Source organism: Oncorhynchus clarkii, chromosome 5 (genome assembly GCF_045791955.1).
Source record: "Oncorhynchus clarkii lewisi isolate Uvic-CL-2024 chromosome 5, UVic_Ocla_1.0, whole genome shotgun sequence".
Lineage (NCBI taxonomy): Eukaryota > Metazoa > Chordata > Actinopteri > Salmoniformes > Salmonidae > Oncorhynchus > Oncorhynchus clarkii.
The window spans coordinates 60399939-60420346 of NC_092151.1; the positions used below are offsets into that span (position 1 = coordinate 60399939).

The 20408-nt window shown below is 42.2% G+C and overlaps 1 protein-coding gene and 1 non-coding gene across 2 annotated transcripts; one reads left to right on the forward strand and one right to left on the reverse strand.

Annotated features, from left to right (window-relative positions):
• The first annotated feature begins 2345 nt into the window (after positions 1-2345).
• On the forward strand, positions 2346-18695 carry LOC139410135 (transmembrane 6 superfamily member 1-like). The gene is made up of 11 exons (XM_071155578.1): positions 2346-2502; positions 2697-2834; positions 4931-5034; positions 13436-13533; positions 14000-14103; positions 14446-14528; positions 15021-15145; positions 15369-15470; positions 16168-16260; positions 17493-17612; positions 18400-18695. The coding sequence occupies exons 2-11, from the start codon at positions 2755-2757 to the stop codon at positions 18640-18642; spliced, it is 1152 nt and encodes a 383-aa protein (XP_071011679.1). The 5' UTR covers positions 2346-2502; positions 2697-2754; the 3' UTR covers positions 18643-18695.
• A 1454-nt stretch (positions 18696-20149) lies between these two features.
• Positions 20150-20222, reverse strand: trnaa-agc (transfer RNA alanine (anticodon AGC)). Its single transcript has one exon. It is a non-coding gene; the product is annotated as a tRNA-Ala (tRNA).
• Positions 20223-20408: the final 186 nt, after the last annotated feature.

Sequence of the window (20408 nt, forward strand, 5' to 3'; positions counted from 1 at the left end):
GCATTGCCCATAAACTTCTCTGAAAATTCCAGCTTGATGTATATACACTATAATTTTGAATTTGGCGCCCTCTGCTGGAAGAAAAGCAAAAGGACATACAATGCCCAGTTAGGTACAGTGCCTTGCGAAAGTATTCGGCCCCCTTGAACTTTGCGACCTTTTGCCACATTTCAGGCTTCAAACATAAAGATATAAAACTGTATTTTTTGTGAAGAATCAACAACAAGTGGGACACAATCATGAAGTGGAACGACATTTATTGGATATTTTAAACTTTTTTAACAAATCAAAAACTGAAAAATTGGGCATGCAAAATTATTCAGCCCCTTTACTTTCAGTGCAGCAAACTCTCTCCAGAAGTTCAGTGAGGATCTCTGAATGATCCAATGTTGACCTAAATGACTAATGATGATAAATACAATCCACCTGTGTGTAATCAAGTCTCCGTATAAATGCACCTGCACTGTGATAGTCTCAGAGATCCGTTAAAAGCGCAGAGAGCATCATGAAGAACAAGGAACACACCAGGCAGGTCCGAGATACTGTTGTGAAGAAGTTTAAAGCCGGATTTGGATACAAAAAGATTTCCCAAGCTTTAAACATCCCAAGGAGCACTGTGCAAGCGATAATATTGAAATGGAAGGAGTATCAGACCACTGCAAATCTACCAAGACCTGGCCGTCCCTCTAAACTTTCAGCTCATACAAGGAGAAGACTGATCAGAGATGCAGCCAAGAGGCCCATGATCACTCTGGATGAACTGCAGAGATCTACAGCTGAGGTGGGAGACTCTGTCCATAGGACAACAATCAGTCGTATATTGCACAAATCTGGCCTTTATGGAAGAGTGGCAAGAAGAAAGCCATTTCTTAAAGATATCCATAAAAAGTGTCGTTTAAAGTTTGCCACAAGCCACCTGGGAGACACACCAAACATGTGGAAGAAGGTGCTCTGGTCAGATGAAACCAAAATTGAACTTTTTGGCAACAATGCAAAACGTTATGTTTGGCGTAAAAGCAACACAGCTGAACACACCATCCCCACTGTCAAACATGGTGGTGGCAGCATCATGGTTTGGGCCTGCTTTTCTTCAGCAGGGACAGGGAAGATGGTTAAAATTGATGGGAAGATGGATGGAGCCAAATACAGGACCATTCTGGAAGAGAACCTGATGGAGTCTGCAAAAGACCTGAGACTGGGACGGAGATTTGTCTTCCAACAAAACAATGATCCAAAACATAAAGCAAAATCTACAATGGAATGGTTCAAAAATAAACATATCCAGGTGTTAGAATGGCCAAGTCAAAGTCCAGACCTGAATCCAATCGAGAATCTGTGGAAAGAACTGAAAACTGCTGTTCACAAATGCTCTCCATCCAACCTCACTGAGCTCGAGCTGTTTTGCAAGGAGGAATGGGAAAAAATGTCAGTCTCTCGATGTGCAAAACTGATAGAGACATACATACCCCAAGCGACTTACAGCTGTAATCGCAGCAAAAGGTGGCGCTACAAAGTATTAACTTAAGGGGGCTGAATAATTTTGCACGGCCAATTTTTCAGTTTTTGATTTGTTAAAAAAGTTTGAAATATCCAATAAATGTCGTTCCACTTCATGATTGTATCCCACTTGTTGTTGATTCTTCACAAAAAAATACAGTTTTATATCTTTATGTTTGAAGCCTGAAATGTGGCAAAAGGTCGCAAAGTTCAAGGGGGCCGAATACTTTCGCAAGGCACTGTATGTTAAGCAAGCAATTGGCACTGGCACAGTCAATCATTTATTTAACATATGCACATTCTTGTTACAAAAAACACATAATTTGGATGTGGTTTAATTATTTACTGCAGTGGGCTAAATCAGGGTCACACAGAGTGTTTCTTGGTAGTCATAAACAACTTTACTTTGAAACAAAAGTATACACCTTCACACACATGGTTATGGTCTTAATAAAAAAAAAACTGTACCATGTCAGAAATAGAGTTGAAATGTAGAACATTTTGAGTTTGGATCTCAACATGAAACTTTATATACATCACAGAAGACTGAAATATAACAAAACAGTTTGACATAGAAACCTGCTTTTCTAAATACATTTTTTTTTTGGGGGGGGGGGGGGGGGGGGATTAATTATGAAAAATAGATGGCGATTTGGTAATTTGACTGCAGGAAAGGATTTTAATGTGTTCATCCCAAATGAGTTCAAACTAAATAGAGAGTAGGCCTAATGTAGTAGACCTAGTACAATGTATAACCCATAAACCCACACATTTGCTTAACACACACGAATGTGACTTAACCACACATTGCTTAACACACATGAATGTGAGTTAAGAGGCATGTGAATTACCCCATCTAATGCGATTTATATAAATCTCTGACGAACCCGAATTGCATAACTTGCCCCAAAAGCTCCTAGTTCATTATTTCCCTGTAAATATGCTGTGTCTGCCCGAGGCCAACCATAATTTCAACAATCCACAGGCCAAAACAGTGGCCAGACGGTAAGAATTAATTGATAACATTTGTATTGAGATTTTGTCTATTTTGTGAAAACTTTTAAAAGTATTGTGTGGATATGTCTTTGGCAAATGGTTCAATTTTTCATGTGATTTTTCTCAAGACACAGGTAGTTATTAGATCATAGCAGATAATTGGTCAAATGGCAGTTGTATTCCACTTTTGTTTTTCTTTACAGTGGTCGGTGCTAGTGATTCTCCAGGGACCCTTTGGCTGTTTCCTCTGCAGTTGAAGAGATGGAGAGATTAGTTTTCTTGTTTTCTCTGACTGCCCTTGTTGTCCTTCACTGCATGAACACCACTCCAGAGTTCCAAGAGTAAGTCAATGATGTCATGTCCTATTGCCTACCTATAGAATTGGGTTCCTTTAAATGTGTTCATACAGTTATACAAATATTTTTTTTGTTAGGCTGGTAGACTTCAATTAATCAATAGCTTTAAACGTTGTTTTGGTTCATTTATGAACAAATGAGATTTGAATCAAAGGTCAGTCTTGCCAAATGTGTTTTGGAACCTAAATAAAAATGTTATATTAAGTCAAATCATATTTTGCAAGTTGTAGTGTATGTGGAACTATGACATAATATTTTGCCATCTAGGCCAGTAGAGTCTTTAGATGATTGAGAAGTAATACATTCGAATTTAGGCTTCATATTCAAAGATCCAGTTGAGTGGTGCAAGTATGCTCAATACTCTTTGTTACCGCTTGAGGGCACTAGCAGCTCATATGAATAGGCCCCACTGACATTGTTGAGTTTTACGCATAGATTTCTGACCCATAAATCCTTGACAAATCTTTAGTCATGTGGAAACAAGTAATACACTGGCATGTGTAAAACCCATGTAATGATTACATTCACATTATATGGTGATGCGTGAACAATAATTAGTTAAAGGGGAAGTCAAAAAAGGCTTGTGAAATCAGATAGAACATGTCTTTGACATCTGAAACAATGACTGTCTCTAACCTCTCTGGATGATAAAACATCTATTTTTCTATTTTCTACATTTTTTCAATCCCCAGTCTACCTGTGTTGTCAGACAATTGGGTTAAGATATGCTCTCTCCAGTGTTTAGTTAAGCAGGCTGCCACAGCAGGCCTAATTACATTAAAGTTCCAGAAGGATAGGGGTGACTGTCTGCACCACTCCTCCCGAGCAATTCTTCCATTCCTCAGCGGACATTTCTCATTTCAAGCAGACTGCCATACTCCTCCGTAGCGGATATCCCTAGAACTCGTTCAATGTGGACTTTGGCAATCAATAGGCCTACATGCCGCGAGAGGAGTTTGATAAATTGCTGCTGACATGTGTTCTTCCACTTTGCAAACAAACAGTATTGTGTGCATAAATCTTCCAGCGCTGGTGCATTTGGATGCAGCCAGGAAGCTTCCCTTTGGCTTCACAGCATTTGTTTGGCTTCTGTGTACACATTGTACATTTGAGATGGAAGTCATTTTGTTTACATGGAGATGCCCCATAGCACATTAATCTTTTCTGAACACAGTACCTGTTAACTCTGACTGCCAATCATGGTGATGAGTGGTGATCTCACATGCCCCATCGTTTTGGCCTCCTACAGCTAAAGACCATGATTGATTGAGTCATTGTGGTGATGACCTCTGTTGTTGCTGGGAAACCATTGGAGATCTACATGAAACATGCTTCTTGTATTAGTGATCTGCCATCCCATGGCGTTATGGATCAGCAAGTCAAAGTAGCTCTGTTGAAACAAGACCCAGAGGCTGAAGCATCAAAGCAGGCTTTAGCAGTTGACCTCACAGCTTGGGTCAACACAACAGTTGAAATAGACCTGGTGATGTGGGCTACTAATGGATGGAGATCAAACCAGCAAGCCAGCCGTTTGTCCTCACTGAATGCTGCAAACTTTGACACTATCAGTCCAATGCGGCCCCATGTAGCAGTTGACATTAGCACATATTCTCTAATTCTCACAGGCAGCTAGCATCCCGCTGTTCTCCTATCTCCAAGGCTTTAGCGTGATTAGAACCCAAACAGAGCGTGCAGCAATTCCTCCAGTCTCCAGGTCCTCGCTAGAGCAGCAGCAGTCCCGTCTGCCTAGCCCACCTTCCCTCCGTGAGCCCCATATGTCTGTCTGTCTGTGTGTATCCTCTATCTATCATGTGGTCTCCCATCTCTGCATCATTTCGCCTGGTGCTCTGAGTGTTGGCATAATTATCGCTCCCTCTGTCTGCCCATTCATCACTGCTCACTAATTTAGCACTGCAGAGCAGACTCACCAACTAATTAGAAAAGAGAATGAGGCAGAACAGCGGAGGGAGATTGCTCTTTAAAAAGTATAGTGCAGGTAAGTTAAGACTTTGCACTATGAATTTGAAAAATATCATGATTTGTCCGCTAGCTAACATTGTGTTGTTATTTCTTACCTGCAGGCCTGTTGTGATACTGCAGATTGGTATTGCAGTGTTGGTGGTGGTGTGGTTCTTCTACTTCCTTATCACCCGACGCAGCCCTCCCAAAGACACCCTTTTCTATGGTATGGTATGAATCATTCTTTCAAGATGACGATGATGATGATGATGGCAGATCAAAGGGAAATTAGCTGTTTTATTTGGGTGAAAACTAGTTTAACATTGATGATTTTATTTCCTTAACAAAGCACCAATACCTTTAAACAGATCCCCTCTGTGTTACATAGTTAAGAAAGAGCATGAATGACCACTACATACATAAGGCCAACCCCAGTGAACAGACTTCCAGAACCTTCTTATCGTCATGAATTGTTTTTATTGTTTCATTCATTTATACACAAAGCTGCTTATACTGATCAGGATCAGCGTAAAGCTGAAACCCAGACTGACAGACTTGTTAGGCTTGTTCTTACAACACCACAGTAGTAGGAGAGCTGGAAAGACCTGGAACATGAGCCTAAGGGCATGTGAAGTCACATGCCGTGCACACACACAGTATATAGCTTACTACTTACCGAACTTACTGATCGTGGATGACTGTCCCATGTGGGATGCAGGGGAGTAATGTTGAAGCATCATTACCAAATAAGACGACACACACACACACACACACACACACACACACACACACACACACACACACACACACACACACACACACACACACACACACACACACACACACACACACACACACACACACACACACACACACACACACACACGGTAGCCTAGTGGGCGGCAGGGTAGCCTAGTGGTTAGAGCTTTGGACTAGTAACCGGAAGGTTGCAAGTTCAAACCCCCGAGCTGACAAGGTACAAATCTGTCATTCTGCCCCTGAGCAGACAGTTAACCCACTGTTCCTAGGCCGTCATTGAAAATAAGAATTTGTTCTTAACAGACTTAAATAAAAAATACATACATACATAGCAGAAAACACCAGTATATAAAAAAGTGGTCAGTTGAAGCAGATGCTTAACTACAGGACTGTTTTGCTAGCACAGACTATGTTCCGGGATTCTTCCGATGGCATTGAGGAGTACACCACATCAGTCACTGGCTTTATCAATAAGTGCATCGAGGACATTGTCCCCTTAGTGACTGTACGTACATACCCCAACCAGAAGCCATGGATTACAGGCAACATTCGCACTGAGCTTAAGAGTAGAGCTGCCGCTTTCAAGGTGCAGGACTCTAACCCAGAAGCTTATAAGAAATCCTGCTATGCCCTCCGACAAACCATCAAACAGGCAAATCGTCAATACAGGACTAAGATCAAATCGTACTACACCGGCGCAGACGCTCGTCGAATGTGGCAGGGCTTGTAAGCTATTCCAGACTACAAAGGGAAGCACAGCCGAGAGCTGCCCAGTGACACGAGCCTACCAGACGAGCTAAATTACTTCTATGCTCGCTTCGAGGCAAGTCACACTGAAACATGCATGAGAGCACCAACTGTTCCGGATGACTGTGTGATTATGCTCTCTGCAGCCGATGTAAGTAAGACCTTTAAACATGTCAACATTCACAAGGCCGCTGGGCCCGACGGATTACCAGGACGTGTACTCCGAGCATGCGCTGACCAACTGGCAAGGGTCTTCACTGACATTTTCAACCTCTCCCTGTCGGAGTCTGTAATACCAACATGTTTCAAGTAGACCACCATAACACTAAGGTAACCTGCCTAAATAACTACCGACCTGTAGCACTCACGTCTGTAGCCACGAAAGGCTGGTCATGGCTCACATTAACACCATTATCCAAGAAACCCTAGACCAGTGGTCAACAACCTTTTCTGATTCAAGATCACTTTCTGAGTCAAAATGTATGCCGAGATATACCATTCTGATTTTTTTTTATTAACATGACTTAAAAAATGTCATGCAACATTAACCAATTAAAAACAGTACTGTAGCAATGAAGTTTGTGTAGTAAGCTATAGGCCCAATACATTATCACCGCATACTGGCTTTGAGTGAATTTACCTGCATTGTTGTTCAGACCATTTAAAAAAATATATATTTCAAAATTTGAGGTATATTATATTTGTATCTATTATGGTTCCCCATTAACTGCTGCCAAAGCAGCAGCTACTCTTCCTGGGGTCTGGCAAAATTAAGGCAGTTTATACAATTTTAAAACATTACAATACATTCACAGATTTCACAACACACTGTATGATCACAGTTGAGTGAGAATACATTTAAATCATTAGCTATTTATTTTACTTGGCTGATGGTGCCTGCATCTGATGGTCAGTCTCGGAGAGAGATAAGCAGACTGAGGGTCCGTCTCCCAACATTCCTCCACTGACACTGACCAAAAAAGGACACCATCTTCCAGCTGATGGCAAAACTCGAGTCGCAGCGCATTATGTCTGCCTCGTGCACAAATTCATGTTACTCTTATGAACAGAGAATGTGAAATATTCCTTGATATTAAAAATGACCCAAGCCGCTAATAATAACAACGCAAGCCTATAGATACATTTTCCTACTCATTCATTACTGCTGTGCTGCTTGTTGTAGCGCTGAGTGGAAATAGGAAGAACGCGCATTTTATGGCTTATAGAAGTGTTGACAGTGCTGAGTAAGAACTTAAACATGAACTCACTCACAAAAACAGCAGCTCTTTGCTATATTTGTTGACAGTCTCTCTCTAGTCATGGTTTTAAACGTTTTGAAATCTCAATATACATTTTGCCGCAGCTTTCTTTCATGCCTGCTACGTTACTGCAGACTCCGTAATCTGAGCAATCTGATTGGCCAGCAGTAGCATAGTGCACTTGATTTCCTCTCCAGGCCCACCGGGAAGGCAGAGTTTGTACCTTCAGACACATTAAATGGCAACAGTTTGCCTGGGCAGCTGAATTGGCTGCACCTACCACCAACAGCCCGAGACTAATTTAAAAAATAGAAACACAAGGTGTTATCGTTGTGTTTTTTTACAGAAATGTTTGGTGATCGACTAGAAATGCCTTGGAGATCGACAAGTCGATTGCGACCGACCGGTTGGTGACCACTGCCCTAGACCCACTCCAATTTGCATTCTGCACCAACAGATCCACAGATGATGCAGTCTCTATTGCACACCAAACTGCTCTTTCCCACCTGGACAAAAGGAACACCTATGTGAGAATGCTATTAATTGACTACAGCTCAGCGTTCAACACCATAGTGCCCTCAAAGCTCATCACAAAGCTAAGGACCCTGGGACTCAACAGTTCCCTCTGCAATTGGATCCAAGACTTCCCGATGGGCCGCCCCCAGGTGGTAAGGGTAGGTAACAACACATCCGCCACGCTGATCCTCAATACAGGGGGCCCCTCAGGAGTGTATGCTCAGTCCCCTCCTGTACTCCCTGTTCACTCATGACTGCACGGCCAGGGACGACTCCAACACCATCTTTAAGTTTGCTGATGACAGCCTATGGGGAGAAGGTCAGAGACCTGACCATGTGGTGCAAGGACAACAACCTCTCCCTCAACGTGATCAAGACAAAGGAGATGATTGTGGACTACAGGAAAAAGAGGACCGAGCACGCACCCATTCTCATTGACAGGGCTGTAGTGGAGCAGGTTGAGAGCTTCAAGTTCCTTGGCGTCCATATCAACAACAACCTAACATGGCCCAAGCACACAAAGACAGTCGTGAAGAGGGCACGACAAAACCTATTCCCCCTCAGGAGACTGAAAAGATTTGGCATGGGTCCTGAGATCCTCAAAATATTTTTTACAGCTGCACCATTGAGAGCATCCTGACGGGTTGCATCACTGCCTGGTATGGCAATTGCTCGGCCTCCGACTGCAAGGCACTACAGAGGGTAGTGCGTACGGTCCAGTACATCACTGGGCCAAGCTTCCTGCCATCCAGGACCTCTATACCAGGCGGTGTCAGAGGAAGGCCCTAAAAATCATCAAAGATTCCAGCCACTCTAGTCATAGACTGTTTTCTTTGCTACCGCACGGCAAGAGGTACCGGAGCACCATGTCTAGGTCCAAGAGGCTTCTAAACAGCTTCTACTATTTGCACTGCTGCAACTCTCTGTTATTATCTATGCATAGCCACTTTAACAGCCCTACCTGCATGTACACAATTGTCTCAATACCTCGACACCGGTGCCCCCGCACATTGACACATTGACTCTGTACCGGTACCCCCTGTATATAGCCCCGCTATTGTTATTTACTGCTGCTCTTTAATTGTTTGTTTTTCTTATCTCTTACTTTTTTTACTTTTTAATTTTTGGGGTATTTTCTTAACTGCATCATTAGTTAAGGGCTTGCAAGTAAGCATTTCACTGTAAGGTCTACTACACCTGTTGTATTCAGCGCATGTGACAAATCAAATTTGATTTGACTTGCGATTGATACATTGGCTTCCAGGCTGGCATTATAAGGGATGTCATGTCAGTCACCTATATCCTGCAATAGGTTAATTCCTAACCACCTGTTACCAGAGGGCACCCTGCTGGCCACGTTTGATGTGGAGAGCTTGTACCCTAACATCCCACACACTGGAGGCTTGCAGGCTTCCTTCAGCAGAGAGACTCTACCCTTGCTCCATTCAATGATTGCATCTTACAACTTACTGAACTGGTATTATCCAATAACTACTTCGTATTTGAGTCAGACTTTTTCCTTCAAATTCGGGGGGTGTAGCCACGGACTCCCCCTTTCCCCCCAACTATGCAAACCTGTATGTGGGACAATTTGAGGAAGCACTCCTTTACAAAACAGAGACACACCCCTTACTTTCTAAAATCCTCCTATGGAAGACATACATAGATGATGTCTTTGTGCTCTGTGAAGGAAGTCATTTGGAACTAAATGAATTCCAAACTCTGCTAAACGAGAGCTCTGAATACCTCAAATTCACCATGCAGACTGATGAGAGAAGAATAAACTACCTGGACTTATGGATCATCAAAGAGAATGATGCATTACACACAGACTTATACACAAAGCCGCCCACAGATCGCAATATCTTGCTATCCCACAAGAATGGTCTGCCATATAGCCAGCTAAGCAGGGTTAAACGAATCTGTGGCCACCAGACAGATTTTGACAGCAATGCTAAAAGAATGACAGATCAATTCAAAATGAGAGGCTACAAGGACAAATCTCTTGATGCTGCAATGATGAAAATATCTCAAAAACCAAGAGAGGAATTACTAAAAACTCAACCAAAGAAGAAAAACAACGCAACCATCTTTTGCACTAAGTACACCAAGGGTTTGGAGAGAAAATGAAAGCAATCCTGAAAAAGCACTGGCATATTCTGCAGTCAGACAAAAAAATTGCACACCTCTTCAAGGAAACCCCACTGGTGGTCTATAAGTGTGGTCGCAATATTGGAGATAGCTCGGTGAGATCTGACCTGCCCCCTGAGCCCACTCAGACACTCTAGACACCCATTCCAAATGAGAACTACAAATGTGGCTCATGTGCACAGTGCAATAGCACTATAAAAACATCATTCTTCAGACACCCACATACAGATCGAAAAATCCCTGTTAGGGGTATCATCTCATGCAAGACCAAGGGAGTAATCTATCTCACCACCTGTTCATGTGGAAAAGCTTACGTAGGACAAACGAAAGACAATTAAAACAAAGCATGGCTGAACACCGCAGCTCAATCAGGTGTAAGAAGATTGACTATCCAGTAGCAGCTCACTTTGTTGAAGCTAACCATTCAATCTCCTCCCTCAAATACACAGGAATTGAGCATGCTACTACAAAGGGTGCTTACTGAATATCCTTCTAAGAACGTTGAGCCCTAGTGGTCTGAATATTGACTTTGATCTCAGGCCCTTCTTATGAACAATTCTTTGTTTTATGAACAAGTCTTAAAAATTGCTATATTCTTTCTACAGCTTATTAGTGTACACCTAATATGTTCCCCCTGTTGATGATGCTTACTATGCATTATGGTTGAACCAAAAGATTACATGTAACAAATATGAAATTAAATACAAAACAATTAAATATGTGAAATTGAATTAAACAATAATATATGCTGATGCTAATATTATGTACAATATTCAAATATGTTTCCATATGATAACAATAGCCTAATATATTCAATATGCCATACACTATTGTTATTTTTTATTTTATTTATTTTTACATTTAAACAAATTCATTCTAATTAACTTAATCATCATGACACACACCTCACTATTGTCATTGGTTACACTAATTGCACTGTTTGTCTACGTAATCTGGTTCAAGTATTCATGACATTACCCTGCAGAAGGCACAGTGATACCGAAACATTGGTAAATACCCAATAAATGACTGGGAGACAATATATATGGAGTCTGCGACTCTCTTTATTTTTGATAGTTAATAGTCCCCTATATCCTGCCATAGGCTTTCTTAACCACCTGTGTGTAAGCCTATCTCCCAGATGCCCTGTGGCCATGCCATAACGTTGCGCCTCATCAGGTGATTCTGAGGAAGGAGAAACAGCCCAGAGCTGAGAATGGTTTCCTGCTGTGATAGAGAAGGATAATCCTCCTATCTTACCTGTTAGACGGCTTAGATAAACCAGACCCTCCAGAGGATTAGAAGGCCACAGGTACCTGGAGAGAGACAGAGTGTGTGTCTCTATCGGTGTGTTTATCAGGAGACAGCAGCAGCAACGTCAGGGAGATAGTGAGGGATGCAGGACGGCTGTCTGAGCCGTTACACACAGGTGCCGTTACAAGGACATTTGATGATGTACGGGACAGCCAAGCCTTGTATTAAAGCTAATACATGGATTGGGCACCCTATTCCATTTCAAGGAAACATGAGTTCACAGAACTCTATACACACTGGGTATCAAATATTTACCACATTGGATTTCTTCAGATTTTTTTAAATTTTCGATTTTTTAATGTCAAGATTAATGAAAAATAAAACCCTAATATACTTTGATTAGATAAATATTAATCTCCCTGAGTCAATACATGTTAGAATCACCTTTGGCAGCGATTACAGCTGTGAGTCTTTCTGGGTAAGTATTTGTCCATTATTCCTTTCAAAATTGTTCAAGCTCTGTTGAGGTGTTGTTAACCGTAGCTAAACCGCAATTATCAAGTCTTGCCATAGATTTTCAAGTAGATTTAAGTCAAAACTGTAACTCGGCCACTCAGGAACATTCACTGTCTTCTTGGTAAGCAACTCCACTGTAGATTTGGCATTGCGTTGTAGGTTATTCTCCTAATGAAAGGTGAATTCCTCTCCTAGTGTCTGTTGTAAAGCAGACTGAAGCAGGTTTTCCTTTAGGATTTTGCCTGTGCTTAGCTCTATCCTGTTTATTTTTATCCTGGAAAAGCTCCCCAGTCTTTCCCGATGTCAAGCATACCTTGAGGACATTATTACTGATGAATGTGTTTGTTTTTTGTGACCGTGGTTTTCATATTTTTTATTTTGATGTGTGTATTTTCTGTCATTTCTGTAAATCAGGGCTTATTTGGAAAAGAGACCTTGGTGTCAGTATGACTTCCTGATGAAATAAAGGTTAAATAAAATACTCATACCATGATGCAGCCACCAACATGCTTCGTCATTTCAACGTCTATTTTTGGTCTACGTTTGGTTGTCATATAACGTGAATTCAATGTGAAATCAACAAAAAAAATGGTAGTACTACTGGCTGACTGGGCAGTTCCTAAAGAGTGTGGATATTGAGGTGGAGAACCAATATGTCTATTGGCTTCACATTACCAACCACTTGAACTGGGCTTCTGTCCTTGCCCATCTCCAGTCCTCTTGATCCCCTGCCACTCATTATGTGTTTCCCAGACCAGTATGGGGTTCCAGCCAGGCTCTGACTTGGAGAGATGAGAAGTGCCCTCTCAGCGCCGCTCTGCTCTTAACCCGAGGAAAACTCAACCTACAGCTCCCAATATAAATCTCCCCTCACCCAGCCTACAGCTATAGCAGTATCACCCTCTATAGCCCAGGAAATCAATAACTGGTTGGTTGGAGGGAAATATTTTAAACACAGAAAAATCCAGTCTTGTTCAATGCATCTTTATAGGCAGTAATAGGGTTCTGACAGTTTTATAAAGAGTTTCAAAGAGGCAGATTGGGTAATAAAGATTGGAGGAAAGAGATTTATCTTTATCATAATGAGAATAATGAGAATTGTTCTTACAGCAGAGCTGCTTGAAATCTAGCTGCTACAGGTTTCTACTGAGCTGAATTCTGCAACGAATTGAATGAGGGCCTTTCTTACAGAGCTGAAAAACGCTCAGAAATACAATCGGTGTATGCTAATCGCACCAAAGAGAGTTTAACAGAACAACAGCCACACATTAATCCAAGTCATTTTCTGTTGTGTAATTGAGGCACTTAACGTGAAATAACCCCTGTGACGTGTATTCTATAGTACTGCATTGCCTCCTGCTTATTATTGTCCACTTTCACAATATCCGTCTGCCACAGTACTGAATGTTTGCATTGTCTTTACAGTGTTTGCTGAGTTTTCCTTCACTTGTGTCATTGACCTTGTGAGTGCTATGGAACATGATGGTTTTATTTCCGGGTTTATGGAATTCTACCAGAAAACGGTTAGTCTCTAGATTCTCCATCTCATGACTTAACATCATGCTAGGTCAAATGGAACACTAGTCACTTTAATAATGCCACAATAAGAATGTTTACATATCTCACATTACTTATCTCACATGTATATACTGTATACTGTATACTACACTATCTATTCTATACTATATATTGCATGACTACCTGCTCTGTCATTGCTCATCCATATATTTTATATATTCTTATCCCATTCTTTTACTAGATTGTGTTTATTAGGTTTTGTTGTGGAATTGTTAGATATTACCTGTTAGATACTGCTGCACTGTCAGATCTAGAAGCACAAAGCATTTCGCTACACTCGCAATAGCATCTGCTAACCATGTGTATGTGACCAATAAAATTTGATTGGCTAATAATATATATATTTTTAACTTTAGAATCTGTCTGTTGTTTCAACAGTTTTAGGTTAACAGTTGTATTTGTGTGTTGCAGGGAGAGCCCTATCTGGGTACAGCCTATGCCATCATGATGTGCTACTGGGATGGAATAGTGCATTTCATCATGTACCTCATGATGATACAGCGCTTATGGAACAGGTGTGTGTTGTTCGCTGTGTCACCTTGGTCTTGTAATGATGATCTACACACCACACATACACTAGGATTCTGGAACACTCCATTCATACCTGGACCAATAACTGGACCAATGAAGCAAGAATTGTATTGTATTGTACCTTATAGTCCCCTTCACCAGGAGAGCCGAGACTTCGTCCCTCAGAATCGGCCCCAAGCAAGATCCTAGTGTGACCACATTTACGTCCACACATCATCTCATCGTCTCACTGCTGGGTCATTGATTTGAAGCTTTGTAAGACATGGTGTCACTAGTTTTCAGTGATGGGAGCAACATCTATTGACCATTTTCTTTCCGTCTCTCAGCAAGTCTTACCGCACCCTGGGTCTCTTCTGGGCTGGATCGTTGTTTGCCAACATGAGTGTCTTTGTGACAGGAATTGTTGTAGGTGAGTCTCTCCTTCCCCCCTCTCCTGTAACCCACAATGGCAGAGTTAATCAACGGTACATCTGTACAGCCTTGTAGAATCAGTGTCATAGTGTAGGTTGCCAACGTAACACATGTGCTTCCCTTTAGAATTTACAGAACAAAGCTAAACTAGGCTCAAAGCATCTGTTCTTTGAGTTTCAAACAGCATAGGGAGGTATTAGAGGATCAAACTAAACTGTGGCTGTGTTCACATCATTTTGTATTTTAGTTGTGTATTCGTTCAATGATGCCCTAATGAGGATTTTTTTAGAATATCATTGGAGTTAATTACAAGGTGTGTATAAATAGAAAAGAGGCTGAACGTTATGGTAATGTGATCTCACCTATCTTTCATGGAAATGTGTCAACTTTAACAAGGTTAAAAGTAGACTGCTCTACTCTACTTCAGATGTACCCAGTTCCTCCTCCTAATTCTAGGGGATGAAACGCTCTCTGTTTCCCTCTCTGGCAGGTAAATTTGGATCAGATATCCGTCCCGCCTTCTGGCTCAACATGCCCTTCCTAATGCTTCCAATATGGGGTGCGATCAAGCTGTTCAACCAGCCCAAGAATGGGCCAACCCTCGGTGGATACAGGGTATGATGGAGCAGGGCACAGCTGATTGGCCTGGTGGAATGCGTAGGGCTAGGAGTTTTCCCTGACCGTGTGACTTGACCAGACAAACTAGGACACAAAAATAGAGCCTTAGTTATGATATATTACAACAATATCCTTGCTGAAGTGTGTATTTATTACTATGTTATAGTGCATCTGAACTGTCTAAAGAAGCTTCTCCTCCCCTGGTGTTGGTGTCTCCTAGGCCCACTATGATCAGAGTTTTAATCTCATCTGGCGCCCTACAGACCTTCTCCTGGTGCTGCTGCTACTGGGGGCCATGGCCTTCACTCTCTTCAGGGGCTTGGTGAGCCAGCAGGGCCTGAATACACACTTAGAAATAAACACTCAAAAATATAGAAAATAAAATAAAAATACCTTATTATATTAGGATTGGTCCAGCCCACCAATGTTAGCACAGCCAAAAGAGTCAATGCATATTGAGTTGATTCCCTCATGCTAGATGTCTTTGTACAGCAGTCAAGGATTTGTTTATGATGCATAGATTATGTGCAACACCTGCTGTGCTGATTCAATCATGTGATATGGGTGGTCTCATCTGACACTTCCCTGGCAAATAGAACATTCAAGATGGTCTGATTTGTGGAAATATGCACATACTTATTTAACTTGCATAGTTTTTTACTGTGATTTTCATCCAGTACCTCCGCGATGCGTTGTACCTAAGAACAGCCCTTAGCCGTGGTATATTGGCCTTATACCACACCTCCTTGTGCCTTATTGCTTAAATAAACCATGTCTGGTCCATGGGGAATGTGAAAGGGAACAAGTAGATACTTGATGAAAATCATAGTAAAAATACATGTTTTGTATTACCCGGGGTATACGGTCTGATATGACACGGCTGTCAGCCAATCAGCATTCAGGGCTCGAACCACCCAGTTTATAAATTACAATAACTGATCCTACAGACAAGTAGTTTATACAGTGCTCTTGTCAAGAAGATGATCATGTTGTAACCTTCCTCCTATGTGTGCATTCAGGTAGCTCTTGACTCCCCTCTAGAGGCCTGTACCATCTACCTCCGCCAGTACGAGCCCTATCTGAAGGACCCGGTGGGCTACCCCAAGGTTATGGTGGGTACTTTAAGAGACAGAGCATGCCTCTCTGCAGTACCAGTGGCATTCTTTAATAGTCTCTTGTTTTAAATAACAACTCCATTCAGAAATCACTTGGAGCTGCCTTGAAGCCTGCCCTATCTCTCTCCTCTCTAGCTGTGTATCTCACAGAAGAGATCACAGAGCCATTTTTCATCATTATGCCACAATGAGAGGGGTGAGAGGCCAGGCTGGTTCATTCTCTCTCATTTGTTAGGCAAGAGAATGTGGTTGTGTCTGGTCTGGTCTCAACGCCTGAGCTTTCTCCGTCTGCTGGGGGATGTTTATTTGGTTTTGTTAGGGTTCTTAGCCGAGTCAATAGGTTATCCAAAGACCTTGTTGTGGCTCCAGTCCAGGCACAATGGCGAAGCATCGATCAGGCAGGGAACTGCATGCTGAGAACTTGATAAGATAATCCTCCTTCCCCAAGCCCCCCCATCAGCAACACACAGGGTGGGAGGTGTGTGTGTGTGTGTGTGTGTGTGTGCGCACGCGCGCGAGTGTGTGTGTGCGCATGTGCTTACATGTTGGTGTGCTCAAGCTAGCATGTGTATTTAAATCCCTGTGTGTGTCAAAGCATGTGTGTGTCAATACTGGTGTGTGTGTTGAGTGTGTGGAGTTGGGGTGTTGCGCTGATCTTACACTGACCTTTTTAATCATTGATGGTGATAAACCACGGCATACAGATGACCGGGGCGAGGAAAACAAAGACACTCCTCCAAGAACTGAAGGGCAACGTGTGATTGGTTCTCAGCCTCTGGGCTCAATTCATTAGGATTCATCAGCACCACAGCTCCAGAACAAAAGCCACTATTCAAAGGCATAATTTGATGCCATTACTTTAACAGCTACCTGACTTTCATGCTCCAAATATTCTGCAAGTGCTTGTGAGTGTCGATGTAATGACCTCTGTATCTGGACAATACAATTTGGACCTGAGTGTGCGGTGTGAAAGCACTTCAAATGTGTGTGTTTGTGTACGTGCATGCGTGAGAGTGTGTTGTCTATGCAGCCAGCACGCAGCAGCGTTCTCTGTATTCTGTGCGAGTACTTGGACTGCTGTAATGTGTTAGCGCCCTAGAGAGGATGAAGATCTACTGTATTAATTGACCATTGGAGTGTCAGCGTTGTGTGTTAAGGCGGGTCGGCTGAAGTCACCACTGTGATGTAATCCTTTGATGTTATACCTGTTGTACATCTACATTTTTTAGATGTTGCACTTCCTGTTCTACATGCTGCCTATGCTGGGTGCCTTCATCTACGGACTCGTAGTGCCTGGCTGCACCTGGATGCCCGACTGGACTGTATTTGTTGCTGGAGGCGTCGCCCAGGTAGATATGGGGGGATATATTTTTGTTATTATTTGTTAATAGCATAGACTACAGCTCCCAGAATGTAAAGTTCTCTATGTACAGAGCTTCTACATACTGCTATTACAAGTCATACTAGTGATAACTTGTACAGATGAAGAGGTGGAATCACTTTGCAGTGACTGGGGCCCTGAAAGTTCAAAATGTAAACATTACGCTTGGAGTTAGTGACAGTACTACTTCTCATTGAAATATTTGATTATAGCCAACCTTAATAAGACCTCTTCATGGAGTCCGTGTTCACAATAATAACCAATCAGCCCCATCCTGCAGAGGCCTGCTTCCTGTAATCAAGTTCCTTCCCATACGGTACTAATGGAGGCAAACATCAAACAAGAGACAGTGATCAAAGGCCAGTCCTGTATAGACTTGTCTGCAGCCCCTAGTATCCCTCCCAACACAGGGGAAGGCCTGCCTCAGAGATTCAGCTATTCTAATAAAAGATAATCCTGTAAAACGGATCTTCATCTTCTGCTCAGAGCAGTGCACCAGTCTTCTCTCTGAGGTCGGCTGTTATACTGCACATCGCTGGCTGTAGATACTAATGACTGTTGCAGAGGCTCAAAGTGAAGCAACATATTAGGTTTAAAACTATTCAGTCAAGGCCTTTGTGGGGGGAAGAACAACTACCGGTAACCCTAAAAACGTGAAAATCTAATTACTGGTCAGCTGTGAATATACTGTACAAGTTGCCCTCCTGTTTGGAATAACCCTAAACTTGACCTTCTCCTTCCTCTCTCCTCCACAGTGTCAGTGGGCCCACATTGGGGCATCCCTCCACCCACGTACAGTGGCCCCATTCCGGATCCCAGACGAGGCTTTCCTGGCTGTCCTGGCAGCCAACCTGCTGTACGCTGTGATCCCCTCACTCATCGCCATGCGCTGCACCAGTAACACCAACTTCTTCTTGACCGTCACTAAACTTCCTGGGATGGAGGGGATGCCCTGGGTTCCTGATGCTGACACCCTAGTCGAGAAGAAACACAATTAAAGTTTACATACTAATAAAGTTACCAATAAATATATGCAAATAAGTGTACAGAATTGACTTATAATCTATGAATTTGTTTCTGTATTAGTTTTTGTAACAAGTCCCATAGGGATGCAGAGAAGCAAGTAAGTGTATCACACAAGACATCATGTTCTCTTAGACCGGGACCCTCCATTGAACTACACTGCAGAGTCAGAGTGAGACACAGACTCCACTTTCCCCACAGCCTTTAGTTCAGGGCTCTCCAACACTCTTCCTGGAGAGCTTCGACCCTAATCAAGCACATCAATTAGCTGGTTGATAAGCCGAATCAGGTTATTTTACAACTGGGGTGGGAACAAAAACCTACAGGAGGGTAATTGTCCATGAACAGGGTTGGTGAGCCCTGCTTTAGTTTATACAAACACGGAGGTGTTGACAACCAAATATTTTTTTCCCCTTTTCATTAGAAACGAATGCGGCAGCCAGGTACTGGTACTGAGAAATCCCTCCAAAATAACTCACTCCAGTCAAGACATCTTAAGATGCATTTAATTTCAGTCGGACAAGATCAAATTCAAGCACCAGGGAGTGAGAAAGAAGGGGAGGGCTTTCCCAAACATTAATGTTTTATATTTATATACTGTATGCATTCATAGTAGATGATAACATGAAACCATATAGAAAAAGCCATGTTCTCTCAAAACACAAACTTCTTTTTTGAGAGCATAATAAAAAAGAATGGATACCTTCTCTGTTACATTAGATGGATGTTCCCTTGCTACAGAGAGGGTGTGCAGCATTAATATTCAACACAGTGATAATGTGTTATGAGAAAAGGTCTGGAAACACACTCTTCACCACTGTCTCTTCAGTAACTAAGTGGCCTCTTATCTGTCACACACACACACACACACACACACACACACACACACACACACACACACACACACACACACACATAATCTAATTAATTCTCCCTCAGCAGCTTTTACATGCTGATGTATGGCAATGAAAAACAAACGGCCTGCTTGCACTCTGTGTGACAGACCTAAATCAAATCCGGCCCCTATCACAACAGCTCCATCTATTCAGAGGAGCTACTGGGAATATGTGCAGATGTCTGCTCAGCTGTGCAGCCTGAGACCCCAGGAGACTTGCGGTCTGCCTTTACCTTGATGGTAGAGAGAGAGAGAGAGAGAGAGACTGAACACTGCAACATAGTATTCACACTTTGCTGGGTCTGTATCAATATTAGTAGGTATGAAGAGGACAGAGGCCATGCTGGTCAGATTATTTAAACTGGACTCTATATTGTCTCCAACAGACACCTGCCAGAAATAAAATGTTACATGACAATCAAAAGCAATTCCTATAATGTAATTTGGGATGATCCTGACTCCAGAAATGTCGTTCTCATTCTCAAAAATGCTTTTATAGTTAAAAGGAGCACCATCGTAACAGTATAATTTATGTCCTCCTTTCTAAAATGCTCTCTTGAAACATATAGGCCAACAAAAAAAAATATTGGAGAATGCGGGCATCGATCCCGCTACCTCTCGCATGCTAAGCGAGCGCTCTACCATTTGAGCTAATTCCCCAGTGCGCTTAGATAACTCCGGTTAAATATATATAGTATATAGTGTCTTTTACGCCCTACCAGCATTCAGTGTTTGGTAGCCTACTCGTACTGCTGTGAATTATAGGCTATAATAACTACGTGCACACAAATCCACACTCTGAAATGAGTGTGTCTTGTGTTTACTGTACGGTTGAATATGCTATTA

Bases quoted from the DNA above. Each gene is read 5' to 3' on its own strand.
- LOC139410135 (XM_071155578.1), top strand. From the start codon at position 2,755: ATGGAGAGATTAGTTTTCTTGTTTTCTCTGACTGCCCTTGTTGTCCTT. The intron at 13,534-13,999 runs GTTAGTCTCTAG...TGTGTGTTGCAG, and splicing joins TGGAATTCTACCAGAAAACG to GGAGAGCCCTATCTGGGTAC. The intron at 15,471-16,167 runs GTGAGCCAGCAG...GTGTGCATTCAG, and splicing joins TCACTCTCTTCAGGGGCTTG to GTAGCTCTTGACTCCCCTCT.